The following is a 23,982-nucleotide window of genomic DNA, read 5'->3' as shown; positions in this document are numbered from 1 at the left end:
ATTTTATTGCATTCACTCATCAGACATGGACTGGGGTCTATTCATGGAGAGAAATTTTTACTGTAGATATGATTCAAATATAAGACTGTTCTGAGTGGGCGCATTGTTCAAATACTACTTTGTAATACCAGGATGTCCCATAACTTTTGGTGGAAATTAACACAATTTTTTGATTATCCAACCCAGTGGAAGGACAAAGATAGAGAATAAAATGGGGCCTAAAACTGAACCCTAAGGAACACCGCATGAGTGGTGGTGGGGGGCTCCCATTACAACAGAAACACATCTGTCTGACTTCATGGCAGGATTTTCTCTGCTTATCTGCTTATAAGTGCTCCTAGCTTTAGACGTGCTTGTGAAAACTTAGTTGGGTTAAAAAGCATCCTGACCTTTAAGCTGTGAAATTATCCATGCTACTCAATGCTAACAATAGCAATGACTAGTAGTAGGCAAACACAACAACAATTGTTTAATCAACCTTCTGTCAAGACAACGTGCAAGTCGGGGATAAATTTATTATCTGAGCTGTTGGTTATGCAAACGTTCACGTTTCAGTTTACAGATTGACTTTTCTGCTTCCACTTTGATCTGTCATACTTGCTATAACGATGCTCACACACACTATTCTTGGGAAATGAGGTCTTTCGGGTGCATTTGCTTTTGGTTTATGTGCAAAATAAAATGGTTTAGATAATCTGGCTGATTTGTTTACAGCCTCTCAAATGTCTGACTGGTTCTGTCTTGCCCCGTCTGACTTTATTGCTGTATTCCTTCTACTCAACACTTGCTTTGGTGAGGACAGTGTTTTCATAACATCTTTAAATTATGTTGAAAAAGTACATTTTTTGCAGCCTCTCGACATTTGTACTGTAATATTACAGATTCACGGTAATCAGCTTGCAGCAAGAAACACTGTGCATTTTACCGAATTATGGATTCAGCTATTACGAGACAATGTATGAGCACTGCTGTTGCAATATTCAAAATTACAATCGTGATGTGGCAAAATTAATGGCAGTGAGCTATTTCAGAATAAATAGCTGGTGAACTCCAATGAAGTTGCCAGATCTTATATTGAAGTTAATATTGAAATTGGGTAATATTTCAGGACAACATCACCACATTATAGCATTTCATGTTGTAGAAGGAGTTGAATGGAAGTATCCTAGTTGGGATGATATCCCATTCTAATATATTTCATAGAATTCAATAATCTACTCAGCTCATTGATTACCATGGCACTTAGCGCCACTTAGCTATACACATTAAGTGGAGTTCCCAAGTCAGATACTATAGCTAAAATAGAGCATATGGTTACATTATGTCTGAAAATTCAAGGTTTTCTTTTCAGACTCAGAGATAAAATGTGATCTACATTTGTGATACATCACCGTGCTATCAGTCAACGTGTTTTAAGCCAAAACTAGCAGGAAAGTAGACCTAAATGTCTACTTTCCCATGTGTTTACCTTAAACAGTATGTGTTTAAGGCTGAGCGTACAACACGTAGTAAGGTTACACAGTCAAGGAGTGTGTGCGAGTAAGTCTATGTAGTAAAAGACTTTTCATGTAAAAGCCTGTGCAGGCAGATAATATTTCCATGTCTCTCTTGTAGCCTTGGCTGTTTTACTGTGGCGACAAAGCTACTGCGAGCATTACCCAGACTACTTTTGATTTCCAAGCACCGTGTGTAATGTAAATATTGCTTCTGAGAGATGTGGCTTCCTAGAACTGACATCATGGAGACATGTTATTGTTAGCAATATCTGCAAGGAGTTAAAATAACAGATCAATGAAGTGCCATCTTCACTTTCCACCTCTCATGCTCACTGTATAACTATATCGGCACATATCACTCACCCAGTGACTGCAAAGTTTAGGGGGGAGCGATTGTTAGCATTCCATCATAATTCAAATGAAGCAATGCTCTAAAAACACATGAAGGGTTATTTGCATGCCAAAATCTTGCCAATTTTAAACTGGTGTAAATATTTAATGGAATATTATATATCTATGTGTGTCTTGGAATATGATAGAGAAGTTGTTTTCAGTAGCTGTGAACTTTTCTAAAATTGAAAGCTTTCATATGGTCAAACTCAGAAGTGAATTATCACTCCGCTGTAGAGGTCACTATCCTTATAAACACAAGTATAAACAACATATTTTATTCAAAACAGACTAAAAGAAGCATCTCAAAGGTTTAAACTGAGAAAATTAATCATTTTAAGAAATGCACTATACTGACAAATCACCCATCCAAATCCTGTTCAGGTGTTCCAATCACTTCTATGGCCACGGGTGTGTGAAATCAAACATGCAGACGGCTTCTACAATCGTTTGTGAGAGAATGGGTCGCACTCCAGAGCGCAGTGAATTCCAGCATAATATCAAGATAGGATTCCACCTGTGCAAGTCTAGTTGTAAAAATTTCCTCCGTAATAAATATTCTACAGTCAGTTCTTAGTGGTATTATAACAAAGTAGAAGTGACTAGGAATGACAACAATTCAACCACAAAGCGGTACGCCACGTAAAATCACAGCTCACTCTGCCATACTGTGCACAGAGGTTACAAAGTTTCTGTAAAGTCACTACAGACCTCCAAACTTCATGTGGCCTTCAAATTAGCTCACAAACAGTGTGCAAGCTTTATGAAAGGGTTTCCATGGCCATCACCAAACACAAGCAAACTGTTGAATGCAGTGGTAAAGCACTCCGCCTGGACTCTAGAGCAGTCGAGACATGTTCTCTGGAGTTCTCTGGTAACCCAAACTCACCTGGACCCACAAAAACATCCGCCTGGTAAAGAAGGCCCTGCAGCAGCTGCACTTCCTCTGTGTCCTGAGGAATAACTTGGACTAGCAGCTGATGCTGGCATTCTGCCACTCCTCAGAAGAGAGCGTGCTCTCCAACTGCCTTGGTGATTGGTATGCAGGGACCACAAGTGAGAACAGGAAGGCTGCACAGAGGGTAATTAACAACACCCAAAAACTCATTGACTGCCCTCTGCCACCCCTGCAGGCCATCACCAGCTCCCCCTGTCCTGCAGTTGTATTTGTATTAATTACACAGTTGGTTTGGAGCACCCACGGTTTCAGTGTACATGTACAATGACAATAAAAGGCTTTTCCATTCTATTTTATGAGTCACACTTCTCTGTCTGACAAGCCGATGGACAAGTCTGGGTTTGGGAGAACTGCGTGAATTGTCTGCTAAGTGTAAAGTTGGTGGGGGGGATTATGGTGTGGGGTGGTTCTTCTGGATTTGGGTTTGGCCCCTTACTTTGATGGAAAGGAACTCGTAATTTTCCACTATATCAGCAAATTTCTGACAATTTCATAATCCCAACTATGTGGGGACAGTTTAGGGATGGCTCCTTTCTGTTCCAGCATAACTGCGCACCAGTGCACAAAGCAAGGTCCATAACGACATGGATGAGAGAGTTTGGTGTGAAAGAACTTGACTGGCCTGCACAGATTCCTGAACGCAACCTGATAGAACATCTTTGGGATGAATTAGAGGGGAGACTGTGAGCCTTCTCGTCAGTGTCTGACCTCACAAATGCACTTCTGGCAGAATTGTCAAAAATTCCCATAAACACACTTATAAACATTGTGGAAAGTATTCAATTAAATTCAGCTCGATTCAATTTTATTTATATAGTGCCAATAAATAAGAACATTTGCCTCACAGGAGAGTCTGAGCTTCTTCATCTGCAAAGAGTGGACCAATATTAAACCCCATGGATTAAGAATATGATGTCACTCATAAGCATCTGAAAGGAGACAAGCAAATGCTTTGAGCAGTATAGTGTAAATAAGGTCATTCTGAATTTACTTGCAACAACATGCTTCAAAAAAGTTGGAATGTGTGTAGTATTCCCTCTTCGTTTAACAACAATCCATGAATGTTTGGGAACTGAGGAGACCAATCCTGGACTTTTGGGGTGGGATTTTTGTCTGATATAGTACTCTAGGTGCTCAGCAGCCTTGGGTGGTCATACTTTTTATTTCATAATACTCAGTACTCTGTTTTCATTTGGTTGACTAATCTTTCTCCAAGTGTCCCTTAGCATACTTCAGTCTGGCTTGAAGGTGTTTCTTTTGCAGAAGTGGAGATTTTCTTGGTGTGACTATCTACAGACTACAGTTCTTGACTCTTGCTGTGGTAACTGTATATCCATCTTCCGGTCAAACTGATTGCTTTTGATCTCTTTGTTTCATTTTTTACTACAAATACTGTCGTACTGTTTTGAGAATAATCCCAAGTCACACAATGATGATTTCTCAAAGATAGACTTTTTGTTAGGGTTGCCACAATAAACCCGTTGTAACATGTCCACATTTAGAATCTGTTGGGTGAACTGATTCAAGAATGAATGGAGGCCACTACCTTGAGGGAGGGGAAATAATTGCAGATAAATCTGGTGATTATGTCCAAGAGTAAGCAAATGTTTGGCTTTTGGCTTGATAATTGTCTTTAACAATCAATTACCAAAATTGTTCCAATTTAATATATTGTTAGCAATCCATCATTATAATCACTACAACTGGTAACTGGCGAAATAGATATTGTATATATAACATAAAAGCCTTTAACAAAAAACGTTTTTTCCAGATCAGTTAAGTTTTTAGTGTCAGTCCTTATCAAGTTTGTGCTGTGTTTCCTAAAATAGCCCATTCCATAATTTGATGCACATTTAGGATTTCTGCACTTAAAAAAAAATATGATGTCATTTCTGAGGTGAACTGATAGGATTTTTCTTTAGCATAACAGAGACCTAACTGTTGCAAATTGATTTCTTTTCCACCCTGGATTAACTTATTCTACACAGTGACATGGCAGGACAAAAGCGAGGTAAATACACAGTAGCCTCTTAGCTTGCAGGCTGACAAACATAGCCAGTATTAATTGTCAACATAGGTTTGCAGAGACTGGACACTAAAGGAAGCTGGGAAATGCATGGAAATGTATGAATGGAAAGTGGCAGAGTGAATTCCAGGGAGGTCTGCGGCTGTTTTGCTGCTGATGGGTATGGTGCGTTAAAGCTTGTCACACAAAGCCCAGCAGAAGTACACTCTCTGTAAACTTTCTGGGAGCTTTTTAAACACAGAGAGTGCCAGCCTACCCAACCAGAGAAGGAGCAGGAGGCACAGCCAAGATGTCACAGTCTGCACACACTCTGGGTTCACTACTCCAGCGTGTGAGATTATGTGGTTCTTTTGTATTTATATTACCTTATGTATTTAGATTACATGGCTTCTTTGTATTGAGCAAGTTAAACACACAGGTCATTATTCATCTTGCCCACAGGGAGTCTGTTCAGCAGCAAGGAGGCTGCAAGGTTGCGGAGCAATGACGTCACAGGGGTTATTGCAGGACAGGTAAAGTGTCCACAGACGTATCAGTGAACATCACCAACTCACTCAGTTCACCTCAATGATTAGTAACTGTTATGCTTTTCAAACCTGAATTTGAATGGCACTAGATTTTCACAGCAAGGACAGAGTTTCAGTCATGTCAAATGTACCAGTGAAAAAAATACTGGAGGTTCTTCTGATTAAAGCAGCAGTCTGTCTGGGACATATTCATTTTTGTTTTAAAATGTTCATCGGAAACCAGTGCAGCTAAAGTAAAGTAAATATATGATACTAAATTCTTGGGCACTGCTTGTAGTTAGCTTAAAGTTCAGTTTATACATAGTTGCAGCGTCTCATTTCTGAAGAGCAGAAATTATGCTGAGCGATCATTGTCAATCATATCAGTCTGTATCCGCAAAAAATATTCTTTTTATTCACCATGCACTGAAAACATGTTTCCCGTGTGTGTGCGTGCGTGTGTGTGTGTTCACTATTGCCCATCCCATTATTTATTCCTAAGTGTTTAAAGCAGACATGAAGTCTGCCATAATATAATAATAGTAGCCTAAACAATAATCGAGATAAAGTCTTCATAAATGAAAGGATCTGTGAATTTCTTTGAGGGTGAAGCAATTCAACACAAAGGTTTTTTAAGTGTCCTTTAGTGGAGGTTTGATGTACAAATGTGCAATGCTGACAAAGAACAAACTATCTGGACAGTTCTGGACCTCACACAACAGTTAAAGACATCCTAACATATTAGCTGTGTTGTTATATAAATCTACAGGCTTTAAACAAGAAGCCTATCCCAGCTGCCATAGGGCGAGAGGCGGGGTACACCTTGGACAGGTCGGCAGCCTGATGCAGAGCTAACACAGAGCGACAGATCACCGTTCACTCCGGCTAATCTTTGGACAATTTAGATTCACCAATTAACCTAACCCCACTAACTACATGTCTTTGGACTGTGGCAGGAAGCTGGAGTACCTGGAGAGAACACACGCAAACACTGGGAAAACATACAAACTCCACACAGGAAGGGCCCGGCCAGGTGGGGGAGTGAAATTCAGGACTTGGCTATAAGCCAGCCGTGCTAACCACCACACCCCCGTGCTGCCACACCCAAATTCTTTACACTGGGATTAATAGGAAGTAAAATTGCTCTCTGATTTAGACTTCGTTTAGATTTCTGCGTGAAATCATTGTTGTAACTTAAGATGTAAGCCAGAACCTCTTTTAACCCTAAGCCATATCCCTCTGGTTCTTATTTTGCGCTTTTCTTCTCTATCTGAGCACTCTACACAACTTGCCTGATTCACACAATATGCTCTTTCTAAGTGCTTTCGGTTTAACATCTAACATTCACACTCTGGTGGATGCATCTGAGAGCAACATGGGGTTAGTATCTTGCATGTAGCCTGTAGCAGACGGAGATTCAAACCACCAACTTTCCATTTAGTAGGTGACCTGCTCCACCACCCTATAAAACTTACAGCACCTGGTATTCCCAGGCGGTCTCCCATCCAAGTATTAACCACTAGCTAGTACCAGTCCTGACCCTGCTAAGCTTCCAAGATCAGATGAGATCTGGTCTGCTCAGGGTGGTATGACCATAAACTAAAGTACCTCCCGAGAAATGTAACAGCCGAATGGGTTGGAAGGTTATGGCGTAGGGTTAAAGTAAGTTACAACATAGCTTTCCCACAGAAGTCTAAATTATGTTTCAGTTTACAACTAACAGTGGTAGCCCACAATCCTTGCATGTGTTCATATATCACCAAGCTTTTTAAATATTCTTCCCACAGTCTGGTCTGACGGTGCATTAACCAATAGTGTTATCATCTTCAAATTTGTTCAAACTTCAGACTTATTTGTTTCATTTTAGCGCTTGTGTTAACGAAGGACACAAAAGTCAGACCACCATACATGTTTGGCCATTATATTTTAGTGATGACAGGATCCAGTTTTCGGGAGGTAAGTCCATAACCTTGAGTGTTAACACTGTTTGGCAAAGCAATCTCAATTCTTGCACGAGTTTATTTCCTGCAAGACCCGAAGTTTTTATGTTGGTCCTCCGTGTTCTTGTTAATTGGATCACTTTTAGCCCAGTTCAGAAGAAGTCACGGTCACTTCTCCTTTGTGTATTTTTATCTCCTTTTTGCATTTTTTTAAACCTTATTTTGTTTCTTTTTTATTGTCTCTCAGTTTGAATGTGATTTTAATCTTCTGAGTTATCCTTTATGGTGGCAAAGAATTGTTTATACTTGGTTAAAGTTTGGCTGTAAATCTTCTCTCAACTTGTGGAGTGGATGACGTACAGGATGAGGCCTGATGCTCTCAGGCTGTGTAAATCATGCACATTACATTGTGCTGGAGCTGTGACAAAACATTTGGAACTCGGGCTATTTAACTCTTGGATGTCTATACTGGCATTTGGTATGTTTAGACCTTTGACCTCCTCGGCTTACCTTCTGCTGCACGTTAGTGGGTGCCATAATGCTGTGATGGGCGGGAATCTACTTAAAGCTCTTAATGCCTAAGTAATAGTTCCTCATCCACCACGTGCCATTGCCTTTGAAGTATTTGGTAGCTTCCGAGGGCAGGACACAGTTGAAAAATGATAAATTCATTGAAACCGTGTTCTTCCTAACACTCTAGACACATCTGGTGAACTGTAAAATATTATCGGATCCTTTTCTCTGGAATATCTTAATGTCCTTTGGCATGAACAACCAGACAAGACACAACGCAAGCTTAACTGCTGCTGCCGCTGCTTACTGTTCAAGTTCATTTCAGTTTGTGTGTGCGTCCGGGGGCATCTTTCACTGTTTTCACTTGAAAGTGTTGATAAATCACCCATGATTCAATTCCTCACATGACTGATGTAGATAAGGGCCGTCAAGCCAAACAGTTTGAAGGAGGGGAGCATTACAAGCCCAGCAGTGACAGTACAAGAAACATGTTGGGCTGACCGCAGCTCCTTGTTAGACTCTCATACTAATCGGGAAATTCACACGCTTACTGTAGAGTTTTGACAGAGGGTTGGAGGATGTGTTGGGGTTTATAACAAATATATTACCAGCTTGAATATCAAGGTAGTAATAACATAGAAAATACATAATAACACGTATAAATCCGGGATGTGCCGTGGCTCTGTAAATATGCTCCTGGAAACTGATGAGAACAGTTCTCCTTAAAAAATGACTAAAAATATAATAATGAGCAAAACAGACAATAGCATCCAGCCTAAATACACAACAAGTGTAGTTTATTAATACTGACAGTATTTTTTTCATTATTTATAAACATCCAATTAACTAAAGATTATGAAGAATATCCAGGGAACTTCTGGTATTTTTCTTTACATGAATCATTTTAAATACTTGCTTCAAAGTCTAACTGAATGTAAACACAAATTTGGCTACTTACTACATTAGGAATGTCCAACACATAAAAGCCCAGCATCACCAAATGGCAGATCTAAATAATTAATCCAGTGCGGAAGTACTTTCCTTTAAAGGCCACTTGAGGCTGTCTCCAAAAAGAGTCAATGCCACAGAGGCCAGCATTGAAATGATCTTAAACTTGATAGCTTCAAAAACCATAAAATGGAAAAAAATGTGCTTTATGGATATTTTCCCTTCCTGTGTGGAGTTTGCCTTGTTTACCTAATGTTCTTGCAGGTTCTCTCCAGGAACTCCAGCTTCCTCTCACAGTCCAAAGACATACAGTTAGTGGGGTTTGTTTAATTCAAGGGTCTCAAACTCCAGTCCCCCAGGACCGGAGTCCTGAAACGTTTTCATGTGTCCCTGTTGCAACACACCTGATTACAATTACTAGGTCATTAGCAGGACTATATAGAAGCATGCTGAATAGAATAGAATAGAATTCAACTTTATTGTCATTGCACATGCACAGGTACAGGGCAACGAGGTGGTGCTGAGGTGGCAGTTCAGCAATTTGATTCATGTTACAGCAGCTCATGAGTGAATGAACATGGTGCAATAAAAGTACTTTTAGAAGAACATTTTTCCAAACACTTACATTTACTTAAGTAGGGTTAGGGGTTTGCCACTTCAGTCAAGTGAGTCAAGTTCTATACTCTTGCTAGTGACCTACTAATTTTATTCAGGCGTGTTGCAACAGGGACACATGCAAAAGTTTCGGTACACCGGCCCTCAAGTACTGGAATTTGAGAGCCCTGGTTTAATTGGCGAATCTAAATAAGAATACGACTGCAAATGGTTGTCTGTCTCTGTGTTAGCCCCGTGATTGGCTGGTGCCCTATGGTAGCTGGGATAAGCAGACGTGAATGGATTTGTATTTTTAATGATTAAATTCTGTATTGTGGCTGCTTTGACAGGCCGCTGTTTCTGGGAGCTGATCTAACTTGACCTGCTGTGTGGTACACACAATAGCCGTTGGGTGAGTCTGTTTGTTACCGCCATATGTTGGATGCAGTTTATCCTAGCCATCCACATAAATATGATGCAGTCACATTATCCTGCTTTTTATGGCTATTGTTACCGCTAGGGATGGTAATTGGTAAGACTTTAGCAGCTCCATTTCCATTATCAATAGCCCTTATCAATGCAATTCCTTAGCAGTTCTCATTGTGCTTTCATTGGCTCTGCTTTGAGAGTCAATTACCATTTATCAGTATAAACCCAAAGCTACAGTCCCAGACACCACTAAAAATCACTATCCTAATGAGGATAAATATATCCTATATATAGCAGCATAATGCAGTTGTTTCTGTCCTGGCTGGCCATATCCACACTCCACTGCCATTATTTTCCTCCTCAGGCCACACAAACTGATTGTAGTTTAAGTGCAAAAAATGATGAGTGGAATTCATAAGCAAGCAGGCTAACAATTCAAGGTAGCTGAACTACCTGGTTCCAATCCGTAGTTACTACAAGTCATAATACTGACAAACTCAATAAGTCCAGAATATCACTGAACTGACTGGATTTTATTAACATTAGCCAACCAAAGCCAATAAAACCACTTTCTTAAAACCACACTACTATGCTAACTTTCTTCTAGTATGGGTACAATTTTAGGGGACAAAGCTATTCTGATAGTATGATTTTGTTTTATTGGTGCAAAAATGAGGCGTGGGGTGGCTGTAGCTCAGGTGGAAGAGCGGATCAGTCACTAACCAGAAGGTCGGTGGCTCGATCCCAGGCTGCTCCAGTCTGCATGCCAAATATCCTTGGGCAAGATACTAACCCCACGTTGCTCTCCGATGCGTTCATCGGAGTGTGAATGTGTATACTGTAGATACTTAGCACTTAAGCTTAGAAGTGCTTGTGTGAATGGGTGTGATTGGGTGAATGAATTAGCTGTATAAAGCGCTTTGAGTGCTCGGACAGAGTAGAAAAGCGCTATATAAGAACCAGTCCATTTACCAAATGAGTGGTTTTTAATTTTCAGTATCATGCACTATATGATAATAAAGAATCAGTATTTTTCTGAAGTAAAAACAAAAACCCAGTAACACTGCACAGTACTGGCACAGATGTGCTTCCATCCCTCTTTGATTGATTACAACTGTGACAAGAAAAAGCTTGTAACACATGTAACACAACTCTTCTCCTACCAACATTCTTTCATCTTGCTTTCCTTTCTGCAAAAACAGTTATAGTAGCTTTTTCTTGTTTATTTGAAACATCTGACCTTTCAACTTTCTCCAATGCTCAGTCTACCATAACTTACAGCAGCTCTGTGTATGCATCGACTGTCACCCACTGCTTTTAGGGGCCTTGTAGACTAAACCACATTGGTCATAAAATAGGTAAAAGTAACAAAAATTGCTTAGTTTGTTTAATGCACTTTCAAATGAATATGCGTAATAATCCTGCGTCCTATAATAAATTCAACAGTGAGCTGAGGCTGAAATGGTGCACTGGTAGTTTATAATCCAGTTTATCTCCATGTCCATCATGTCTTATTGTTTTGTTTACATTCTGAAGCATGACTGAGCAGCTGACTTTTTAAAAATCTTGTTGCCATCAGTGTACTGGTTTTGCAAATGCCACTGCTAATTCCTTCGGTTCTAATATATTTGAACTTCTAAGTTTGCACAGTACTTCGGCACGGTCATCATTTATAACTCCTGTAAATGGGGGATGACATAAAGGCCACTGGGTTTTTTTGGATGGTTCTTCAAAAGCCAGAATCTGTGTTTACAGGTTGAGAAAGGGCTGGGCTCAGGGATGTGGAGCCTGCAGTCTTTTACAATGCTGTCTTGTCTGTCACTTGACAGTTGACTGCTGTGAAGATATCCCCCAGCTTAGCAAACAGCCTTGTTATATTTTCCATTTAAAAAAATTGTCAGGGGTCACCAGCATGTCTGACTGTGTTTCGCTGAAACCAGATGGGGGTTTTCCTATAAACAAGTGTACAGGGAGTATTTATACAGACTGTGGCACCTGACGCCATAACACTCATGACACTCTGTTTAGTGGCCAAAGTTGCCATAAGTCACTTTAGGGAATTAAGTAAATATTTTCATTGTGGCCATGCCATTGTTTATTATAGAATGGCAAAAGTTCTAAATCTTGCCAAATCCTCTGTTAAAAAAATCATTTAATAACAACTTGTCTGAAGTGAAGCACCGTGAACACGGAGCTGATTCCTTTTTCATTATTCGCAAGTCCACTTTCAAACAAATCCAGAAACACCACCTGTTTCCAAATCAGTACGTGTAAAGACTCAGGTTAGAGCGGCGTGTTAAAACAAACCATAGACATCGCCTGCATACTCTGATTGTTGCAGCAGTCACGGGAGGATAAAAGCATACTTCTGGCCTGTTCAGAAGCACATTGTCTCATCTAAATTCAGCATGTCGCCCATCACAGACACAGTCTTGCATTCCACTCTGTAGTAAAGTAGTCTCGTGCCGCTGAAATAAAGCAGCATGAGATATGAGGATGCATTGCATGGTATGCTGAAATTACTGGAGATTACTGTTTGGCCTGATGTGTGAGGAAGACTTCAGTCTTGGAGAAAAAGTCTTTAAGATGAAACAATTCCAGTAAAGCATGTGTTGGTCAATCAGGCCTCTGTTGGAAGCCATAAACAAGAGGATCGGTATTACAACAGCACTTTAGCTGGAAGCGGCCTGTTATGGTGCTCCCATAAAAAATGTGCAAAACAAATGTCATTAGGCAGAACTCAAAAAGGAATTATCATAATGAGCTCAGCTGGAGGATCCCCCATATTGATTGCAGCATAAATTCACGATCATCTGTTGGAAATCCTGGACTAACACCAACGTAAATACTACAGGCCCTGAAAGCCTCCCGTACATCTGGCTCAGCTTCAGTTCAGCTGGTGGTCGCCTGAAAATCCTGGAAAGTGTGAGTGCAGCAGGAAAGACACAAAAGGAAAGAAAAACACGAGATGTGACCGCTCAAATGAGTCATTTATCGATGAAAGAAACCGAACCTGTAAAGAGAGGGTGAATCTTTAGCTCAGAATAGCAAAAGAAACAAAAAACATGTTATAATTCACTGTGAAACACTGCACGCTGTAGTCTTAGTCCAAGTCAAATAAAGCAAATGCTAGATTACAGTAAAGCTGCTCATGAATGCCACAATAAATTGTGTAATGACATTGGAAACACACGAGTATTCTGTAATAGGAAGTAGACTAGTAGTAATCAACAGCCCACCTTTGGTCCCCAGTAATTTTTAAGCAGTTTGGATGTTTTTCCAAACTATGTCACTGTCGAAAAAGTGAGATGACATAACCTCAGTATTTTACACTCCCAAAAATACTTAGTTGTGGTTAATTCTGTAATTAAGCAGCATTTATGCTCCAACCTTCTTGCTATTGTTAGGAGCATATAGAATATGACTGTTAATAGAAGCTGGTTTTGCCAACATGATGTTTTGGACTACATATAACCTCCCAACCCAAAGTGTATGGATTACCTAACCAACTGCCAGCAGCCTCCTGCAACTACTTGCCAACTGGTTGCGAAACACTCTTTGCTCAGCCACCAGTGGCGATCAGGGAGTGACTGACTGGTCACTGGGCCTTTGTGATCGGAGCTTTAGCAGTCAATTTCACAGTGACTGTCAGCAACCACTCACAACTGGTTAGGGAATATACACATTTCCCTCAAGAAGTCTGGGTTTCAGATGGTTGCTGACCAGTCTCCATGCCTGTGTGACTGACATGGAGACTGTGTGACAGGCTAAGTTTAACAGCTTCAAAATCAGAAGGAGAATCTATATCGGAGGTGGTGTCAGAAAAATCCTGTAAACTGTGAAGAACAGAGAACAGTCACTGATTGTTACAGAGATCAGTGACATTATCATCACCATTTACATCAGCAGGGCGTTAGCTGCTGTTGGCATGGCTCATTTATGTGTAAGATGGGCTCTTTTTCTCTGTAACTCCCAACTCATTATTTGTGAACCAGCAGGATCACTGTTGTAAATTGTTGGGGGCGGTGGGAGGGGTGGGTGTATTAAACCAAAACCACAGTGGTTAACCACAGTGGTTTTGGTTTAACCACTGTGGTTAACCTAACCCTAACCAGTTGAGTAGTTTTAGTACCTAATCCATGTGAAAAATTAAACAAATCAGAAAGTGAAAAATATTCCAAATGAAGAATTAAAAAAAGTCCAACTAGGATACAAACTGTGTTCTTGTGACTATAACGAGATCTCCTCTTTTGTTTGGAGTTTGTTGGACACCAAACAACAGCTTATGTATACACACATCAAAAATCTAATTAAACAGCATTAAATTACACAGCAGGATAAGAAAAGGGTGAAAGTGTGCAAAGAGATCAGTTTTGTCACCATTTACTGTTTGAAGAAGATTGAGAGAAAGTGTGAATTCGCAAGGCTATCCTGCAAGATCCCAAACTCTTGGAAACAAGTATCCAGTGACTGTAATTTACTCAGAAAATACAACAAGACTGGGTAGATGATAACAAAATGAATTTCATCGAAAGTGATAGAAAGCACAGGAAATGACCCTGAGTTTATTTCAGGGCGTCTTCGTGTGTGGCTGTTACTATATCCATCTCATTCATCTTGATTAATGATGGAACAGATGATGGCAGCAGGACACATTTTCTGTGGATGTGTAAAAAACAAATCGCTAATCTCACTGGCTGAATCTTCCTCTGTTAACAAGAAAATAAGCTACAAAATCATGACCTCCAAAGAAAAGTTATGGTCGGTGACAAAAAATCCACATGCATCAGTGGGATTAAATCCTATAAAAAGTTGAGCAAACATTAATTAAAAGGACCTGCAAACGTTTTTTTCAAAGAAAATATAAAATGTTTTATTCCATTGGGGGTTGTAGATACTCCATTATGGTGAAAAGAGTAGACTTGCACTGGGGAGAGAATCCTCAGCTGCTGGTGTTCAGTTCTGCTAAGAATCTAGGCAGGGGTGGGTGTGGGGGCTTGTCCCTCCATGATGGTTCCTCTTCTTACAACTCTTCCTTCTGAGGTTTCTGCTGCCTAAGGTTTTCACTAAGCTCGTGATCGGTCATGGCCATCTTCCCAATGTACCCGTTTTGTTTTTTTCATTCTGAATAGGGGTTCTGACACTCAATAGTCCTCAGCCTCATTCTGTCCACTTATTATATAGTTTCAGGGTACTAGACTTGATGTAAAACCTTCTATGCTTTTTTGTCTTGATATCAGTGGATGCTATCTCCTCTTTTGGCCAGCTTATTATACCAGCAGGGTATCTGACAACCAGCAGGGTGCATGGATCTTGTTCTTCCCTGAGTCCTCAGGCATTGCCTTACTGTCTGCATTTGGTGGCTTTCATAGAAGCCTGTTCATAGTTTCTATTTCCCTGTGGTATTCCAAGGTACTTACAGCTGTCCTCAATGTCTGCAATGTTGCCTTCTGGTTGTTCCCACAGTTCTCACTAAATTTCTGATCTGAATGACATTCCAGTGTTGGTGTTGTAGTGATGTGGATCAGTGAATTGATGATATTGTTCAGTCCTGGAACACAGCTTGATGTCATCCATGTAGAGCAGGTGTCCGTAGCCAGTCTTGTTGATGATCTGGTTGAGGGGGTTCAGGCCTACAGGCCAGAACAACAATGGTGAATCCTGCAGTTGATGTTAACTCATGCAGCTGGCTCGAAGTTGGCCTTTCCACATTCCCACTGAATTCCTGGTGAAGGCTCTTGGGGTACTGCTGATCTTGTGTCATTCTAAGCATTTTACAGAGTTACACCCTTTTCATTTTCAAGAAACTTGTTGATCTTTTGCACTGATGATTCAACTGGGAAAGTTTAAGTCTTATCCATTCAATAGAAGTGCTATGACTGGGAAAAATAAATGGAATTTTTACTTTTATTATCAGGGGCATTCAGTATCCTGGCAGTTGGTATTATAAATTTATGCTTCCCTGGTGAACGCTATTGATGTTTAGTAATTACAGATTTGAATATGTAAACAAATTCAACAGTGAAAGATAAAAGGATGAAATATAGGAAAATAAATCAGCACCTCTAACTCTTTTACATTTCTATGCGAGAGGGTCTACATATTCGCGGAATAACAGGAAATGGAAATTTGCAAATCATTGTCTGATTTTTCTGAATATATTTGTGAATATTTACAGCTGCACAGGAAGGGAAACATTTCTCTTTAGAAAGCAAGTAGAAAAGTCATTTATGCAAGCTGTTTTTACCATCTTTGGTATTGTCTTTCTGTCTTCACTTTGAAATAGGGCAATGCCATGAACCATATATAAAAGACAGACTTAGGTTCTGGGTACATAACCCAGTGCCTTAAATCTGTATTCTTTCTAAAAATGGGCAGGTCAGGTTTAAAAGTCTTTTTGAAGTCGTAATCACTAGTTACTAGTCTAAAATGATAAAGAAGCGTATTCATGAGGATGGACATAATTTGTAAGATAATCACCCTTTGAGTGTTCACAGTCAGTTTCTCAGGCAGATCTATCTCTTGTTTGACACGCCTGGTTAAAAAAGACCAAAATACTAACAGCTAGTTCAAGGATTCACAATCAATGGGACGTCACTAACTAATAGGTGATATCATGATGGCTACATTCATCTGTTATTGCAGCAAGAGTCCTGACAGGGACTAGAAAGAGAGAGCAGATTTCTCCTATATTGGCTTCCCTTCATTGGCTCCCTGTTAAAGAATTTGAATTGAATTCAAAATCCTGCTCCTCACATACAAGGTCTTAAATAATCAGGCCCCATCTTATCTTAATGACCTTGTAGTACCATATCACCTTGTTAGAGCACTTCGCTCTCGCTCTGCAGGCCTACTTGTTGTTCCTAGAGTATTTAAAAGTAGAATGGGAGGGAGAGCCTTCAGTTTTCAGGCTCCTCTTCTGTGGAACCAGCTTCCAGTTTGGAGACAGACACTATCTCTACTTTCAAGATTAGGCTTCAAACTTTCCTTTTTGCTAAAGCATATAGTTAGGGCTGGACCAGGTGACCCTGAATCCTCCCTTAGTTATGCTGCAATAGGTGTAGGCTGCCGGGGGATTCCCATGATGCATCGAGGTTTTCTTCTTCAGTCACCTTTTTCACTCACTATGTGTTAACAGACCTCTCTCTTCACTGAGTTATACTTGTTATTAATCTCTGTCTCTCTTCCACAGCATGTCTTATCCTGTCTTCCTTCTCTCACCCCAACCGGTCGCAGCAGTTGGCCCCGTTTTATGTGTGCCTTGAACCTACTTATTCTTGATAAATTTGCGCATGATACGATATTACTCATAGTAAGTTTACAGCTACTCTGCCTAAAAGTGGGCCTAAATATTCTAATAGTGTTTTCCCTTCACCTTCTGTTTGTTCCAGTTTGTTTATATTTGTATCTCCCTCACATCACTGGCAAAATCTACGACATGGTGTTTTTAACTGGGACATCACGCAAGCAGATTCTGTGACAAATAAACTAAACACTGGCTGGTAATAAAGATGTACATCTCACCAAGGAAAAGACACGACTGATAATTCACCCTTCCAGTCCTTCCTCAATCTATAAGTCATTAGAGAGAAGGGCAGATAATACTTGCAACAAGTCTTAGGTATGAAGGAATTGAAAAGAGAACAACTGACAAGTGTGACCTGCTATCTGCTCATCTTAATGGAGCTCCAAGTGCCACGTGTCTTGGCTCATATTGTGTTGACACAGAGATACAGGCCACCATGTGCTAGATAGCATCAGATTATAACCTGGTTCTTTTGAAGACCTGCTTTCCTTTTTTTCATCCACACATTTCCATTAAAGCCTTCTGGTAAACAGGCATTTTTCTTCAGATATTCTTTAAAAACTAGATTTACTGATAACTTGTTACAGTATGCACCACTATCTGTCATGGAGGTGAATGTGGCTGTCATTGTTGTCCACTCTTTGTCTTTGTCTTTTATTTTCCTTTGTCTATCTCTGTCTATTCCCAGTAGGGGTTGTCACTGTGGTATAAATTGTCAGAGTGGACCCTATCTGCATCTGGGTGGGCTTTTAAGCCAAGCCCATCAGTTAAGCGTTCATTAAAGAGGTTCCTCCTGAAGCTCCACGGAGGAGTCCCAGCCTTTTACCCGACTATGATTTACTGTAACTGTTGCCTTGTTTCTGAGTTAAATGCATGGGTTTGTTATTGTTTTCTCTGGCTGGTGTTTATGTGCAGTACAGTGTGCAACCTTTTTTGTTCTTTTAAGCACGCCACACATAATCTATTTGTCAAGATATCGTCTGAGGAGATGCAGTGTCTTTAAAGCTATTTCTTAGAAGAGGTGAGTCAAGCCCCAGAATACCACCAGAGCATCCGTTTTTGAGATTTTACAGAAGAAGCATGGTTGAAAATATGCTCAAATTCTCTGTCCTGCAAGAGGAAAATGCGGCACTCTGTCAGACTCAAGGGATTCCCAGCAGAGCGTTGCAGTTGTATCAGGATGATCAATGTTAATCACTTAACCTCTCAGTGCTTTTAATGTGGCTGATTTCTTAAAGATGAATGTAGTAAGGTCCAGCATACCTGAATTACTGTGAGGAGTGAATGTGCTGGAGCTCATCTCATAAACTACATGCTCAAAAGATGAATGTAGTTTCTGGGTCTTAAAAAAGAAGCCAATACGCAAGTGCCTCAAAGCTGCACTCATTCGAAAAATCAGCAGGCGTTGATCCTGTTATTGCAGTCGGGCTGTTTAGAAGTCTATGGGAACAGAAGTCCTTAGCTCCCTTGGTTTGTGACCTCAGTACATTTTATTCAATCATGATGTTCATTTTATAATTATGTAAAAGGTTAAAGGGAGGGCGTACACTGTGATCGGCATGTTTCTCACACTGACACAAATGTGAAAGACTTTTACAGCTGCCAAGTCCATCTTTTATATACAGTCTTTGTCTCAGGACCAAGCGCCTTGACCGTGTTTAACCTTGAGAGTAGCTGAACTCTGCTGTTAGATCGGTTACAACAGTTATTTTGTAAAGAATGATATGCAGTCAGAGGAAATATTATGTTTCCTTCTAATATTAGACTTCATGTTAAATTTTTGTTGTTTCCTATATGCTTTTTAGGAAGGCAGGGTTAAAGTTTGATTAAGTTGCAGCAACCAACCTCCTTGGGTAAGGCAAACAGCCAACCATGCATATGAGAGTCATTTATCGGAGGCAGTGACCATGGTATTTGATCCCATTCTTCTAGCTTTGCTCTCATGCAGCTTGTGCATCAGTGTGGTTGAAGTCGATGAAGGGATTTTCTCTTTTCCATTCTCATTAACTTCATTTACCTGCACTTCCTCTATTCAACGTTTTAAAAGTTTGCATTTATTTTAGCAAAGATTGTGTAACTGTCAGCCTTGACAATACTCTAGCCAGATGAAAGAGCCTTTTCTAAAACTTGCTATTTGTACAGCACATGCATGCATATGAGGGTTTTATTGTCCCATAAACATGGTATGAGCAGTTCTCCAAACACAACTTATTAAAGAAAACAGAGATGCAGATGTTTGCAGTGCCCTATGGTGGTGCCCTCGGGAGACGATGTAGTATGAAGAGCGCAGACAGGGTGCACGGAGCTTGGCTTGTCTAAGACCTGAGTTAGGCTCATTTTTCACATTGACACTTTGTGGGGGCTCTCTAAGCTACTGAATCCACATTGTAGATGTGTTTAATATTTGTTCACGAGGTAAGAAGGTCTGCTCTTTGTACACTGCGTAAATTGATAAGTTGGCAAGAGCAGCAGCTGATGGAGGGCTGCGTCCATGAGGCTAAAAGTGGGCTTAAAGTTCTGTAAACAAACACACGCTCTGCTGTCTGCCTGATCCGAAATGGACCTCTGAAAAAACCCCAAAAAAACCAATGCAAAATCTGGAACTGCTGTTGTATTCTTCAAACACTAACATGGCTTGAGTCCAGTTCTCGGCACCACGGAGGAGTTTTCAAACGCAAACACTCAAATGGCTGTTTGCTGTGTCTTTCATGCTCGTTCAAACTCAATTAACTGAGCTCCTTTAGCTGTTACAGCTGACTGAGGTGGCAGCGACAAAGTCAAGTGTTTTTATTATGATGTGCACAGACTATGAGTTTTCATTGTGTCTTTTTCTCTTCAAAAGGGAGGTGACCCGAGAAGAGATGTCATCTACTGGGGAATGAAGTGTGAGCCATGAATGCAGTGAAAAGCTCTGAGGTCCACAACGGTCCTGGACAGATGCAGCGGGCCACGCAGCTTCATGGAGACAAGGAGAGGACAAACCACGTGTTGAAGAAACACATACAATCAAGAGAAAGCAAGAATGGTGAGCCCGTTCTTTCCATTTGAAATCCTTTGCTCTTTAGCGACTTAAGTCCTAGTATATCATATTTGACACATACACTTTTTGAGAGTTTTCTATATCATCAGTGTGATTTTCCCCCCTGAAAACCTAAATAAATTGCACAATACATTTTTAAACTTTTTTAAAAAGATGTAGCAAAGGTGATACAAGCTAAAACTCATGTGTGGAACTTAAAATCTGATTAATTAACGCTCAATTTTCAAAAACATTTTCTGACAATTATTCCATGGTTCAGGCATTAAAGGGTTAACTACCTTAATGTTATCCACATTAAAAAACCCTGTCCATCAAACTAAGCTGACTGTTGAAATGCTGTTATATGCTTGATTTGTGTCTATCTTTTTTTAAGTAATGACGGTTGATTCTGTTCTTCACTGCTGCAGTTTTAGGTTGAAATCTTATTTTTGCACTCTGAGATTTGGCCTCCTATGTGAACATGTGATCTTCTGTTGTTGTAGTCGTTTCAAATGAGAGATTTTCTTGTCTTTATTTATGATTTTTTGGGTAGGTTGTATTGGGCAGGGCTCATTTTAAAATCTCTGTGATATACAAAAAAGCACTTAAACTGAAATGACAGTTTTAAGGGCTTGCACGAAAATCTTCCTAAAAGCTGAAAAATGATATGTCTCAATATAATATTCTGATTATTTTAAAACATTTCCAAACATTCTCAACAATCTGTTTTTAAACTTTTGTTTGAATGAACTATTTGTTGTTTACAAAAAAAAAAAAAAAATCTCTAGTGTCTATCCAGATTAAAATCTGAATCTTGTTTTTACTTCCCAAGCACGTTTCCCATAAATGGAATTTGACTTTTAGTTTCAAGTATCCTAGTTTCCCTGGATAATGCTACACAGCACTCAATGAAGCTAAGCAGAGATAAGCAAAGAAAATCATACGGCTATTGTGTATGTAGAGGTGAGTAGCTATAAAAATTGATATATCCTGTATAAGCAACAGCATGCAACTCTGCAAACAAGTCAAACAGTTACAGTGGGTTGTGTATGCACGGTCCAAAAGTGGCATAGGGCAAAGCATGCTCGAGCAGAAACAGTTTGGAGTGTCTGTGAAGTAATTTAATAGATTTATTCTAATTGTAGTGATTTGATTCGATTTTTTTTTTACTGTATTCTATTATGTTTAGGGTTTTGGTTTTGGGTTTTTTTGTCATTTCTTTAGCACCATTTTTCTATTAGTGCCTACAAAAGTAATATAATATTAATATTAACAATAAAGTCAATAATCAGGTGAAAAGGTTAAGTATGCCAGTCACATCCTCAGAACAATCCTCGAGGCCAAATCAAAACAAGGTTATTTGAATATTTTAGGAACTAATGATTAAATATGTTCTCAGCCCAGATCAAGCTGGTGTATATGTCGCTCACATCACAGGGCTGAAGGTGAAAGTGCCTGAGGAATCTTATGATTTAGGTTGGTATTTTTAGATGGAACTATTCCTGCCATCTCTCAAAATAGTGAGAGCAGCGCAGCATTTCACTTCAAACTGCTAGACCCTGCAAAGTTTTCCATGATGTCATGGGTGGCGTGGGAGTGAAGTAATTGAAGAGGGAGATGAACAGAAACTGGAATCTCCTCAAATTCACCCATTCATTTTATTCCCTTATTCTTCAAGTCAGCCGGTAGACGGGAGGAACAAGAGAAGCAAAACAAGCGAGGAGCCCGAACCGTTGCTCCTCGTGCTCCTGCCAAAGACCAGATGACAAACGCAAATGAGTGATAAGACTGTCACTGGCATAATGGCCCCTTTTTCATTTACACGGTACGAGTGCAGTAGACACAAGATCCTAGTCAATCCTAATAATAAGCTCAGGAGGCGTGTATAATGTTTTCATTTTAGCACTGTGACTGAAAGTCGGGCTTTTAGCCTAATAACAATGTTTAAATTAGACAATCCACATTTTTAAGCATTTACATGCAAAGGATCTGCGTCAAATGTATTGAGATGAGAAGATTAATTAGACATTAACTAATTGTAAGTTCTTGCCAGTGTTGATAATGGATTCTTTTGAACCTCTTCTTGACTTAAAACCTAAATGCAATAGTTGGTCTTACTTCTGCCATAAAGCTCAGGCCCAGCAGGGAACAAATGTTAAAACTTCTCCTCACATAAATGAAAGAAGTGAATAAAAAATAACTAAATACTCATAATCAAGGATTTTATTTTTTAATACAAAACAAAAAAAGCATATTGTGTCATTTTTATTGTGAAGATACGACTCAGGAGACAAACACACAATAAAAGTCAAAACTGTAGGTTATGTGATGTTCTACTGATATGACAACTTTTAAGGAAGAAAATGAATAGATAAATAATTTACCAGTTTTATTTTAGCCTGCACTGATAGAACATCAAAGAGCTGTTCATGCTGTCACATTGTAACATGCGCTTGAAAACCTAGCTGAGTAAGAATAGTCTAAAAATTTAAATTGTAACCACCCAGACTCAGCTACAGTAATCTACTGGACTATGTGTAATATCTAGAAAGTTTGCATTATCAAAGCAAAATTGGTTTTAGCACTGCAATAGTCTACATGTCTAAATCTGTTTATGTTGTGAGTAAAATATACATTTTAAAGTTACAAATGTAAAAAATGTTCAGTTTTGCCTCCCTACAAGGAAAGCTCCATCCAGCAGTCGGTGGGGAGTGACCGTGATGTGCAGACTCAGTTGCTGAACGTAGACTAGATTTAGTTTGTAGACTCTTACCTCATCACTCCCCACAAGGGAAACTCACCACGGCAGCGAGTGGGGAGTGACAATAATGTGCAGATCCAAGAAAAATGCAGCTGTAGTATTTTGTCTCTCCCCACTAGGAAGGCTCATTACAGCTACGAGTGGTGCATGTCAAAAACATGGTACACGTTCGACTTGAATGAATGATTTGCTATCTGGCTTCTGTCCTTGTGAATGGAAGTATAGCTGATGCTACACTTCCAGGATCTGGCCTTGTCACTTCCCAGTACGGAAAACTAACTACAGCTGTGAGTAAGGAGTGGCAAACCAACGTGGAGGATGGGATGATATTTCTTCTCATTCCAAGAAGATGAAATTTATAGTGTGCCTACACAAAACTGGCACCTGCGTGTGTGTGCGCGCATGTGTGTGTGTGTGTGTGTGTGTGTGTGTTTGTGTCAGATAAAACAGTAACTTGGAAATAAATTGCCTCTTTTAGAAACTGCAAGATTGAAACTTGCAGTTGCCCTGATGTTTTTTTGCTCAGTTGCATTTGTGTTAACACTAAGGCATCAGTGTCCACTGCTTACAAAGATGTGTAAGAGTCCACATGATGGCATTGTTAACACAAGTTTGCCATTAGAGGTGTTACTACTGTACTGCTGCCCACTTACACTTCGAAGGCTCGCTCCTTGTAGAATGGGCAGTGTTCCTTTTGGCTTCATGTTTTCACATTCATGTAGTTTCTCAGAAAGTGCATTTGAGAATTGGTTTGTACCCTTGTAGATAAATTCCTGCATGCTCATTGTAAGCAAACATGCAGTCAGACTTCACCAGTCTTCTTTGCTAGCAGCAGTGTGTTTCCTCAGTCAAAGGTGGCCCCGGCACGGCTGTAATTCTTCACCGGGTCTAATATGAAAACACAGATCTGTCTGATACAAATCTGGGCAGCACTCTTTTCATTTAGTGAGGTAAGAGTTGAGGAGAGGTCCGACTGGGTAAGAGGGTTCTTTGGCAGCTCGAGAGTCTCAAACACCTGCAGTAAAAAAAACAACTGTTATTGCTCCAGTCTGGATTGTTCGTGCGGCACCTTCTTCCCTGAAAGCTGAGTGGATTC

The 23,982-nt window shown here is 39.9% G+C and overlaps 1 protein-coding gene across 9 annotated transcripts in view; it reads left to right on the top strand.

The window, feature by feature from the left end:
• Positions 1–23,982, top strand: part of myocd (myocardin) — a 550,512-nt gene that overhangs the window by 470,853 nt on the left and 55,677 nt on the right. For all 9 annotated transcript variants that reach the window (XM_082544849.1, XM_082544852.1, XM_082544844.1 and 6 more), the window contains exon 2: positions 19,949–20,131. In XM_082544849.1, the coding sequence (XP_082400975.1) occupies positions 19,999–20,131 (133 nt within the window). In that variant the 5' untranslated portion in view covers positions 19,949–19,998. The remainder of the gene's footprint in view (positions 1–19,948; positions 20,132–23,982) is intronic.

The sequence above is a fragment of the Aulonocara stuartgranti genome, assembly GCF_965226115.1.
Source record: "Aulonocara stuartgranti genome assembly, chromosome: 8".
Lineage (NCBI taxonomy): Eukaryota > Metazoa > Chordata > Actinopteri > Cichliformes > Cichlidae > Aulonocara > Aulonocara stuartgranti.
The sequence above is the reverse complement of the archived record's forward strand: the minus strand, read 5'-3'. Positions and strand labels throughout refer to the sequence as shown.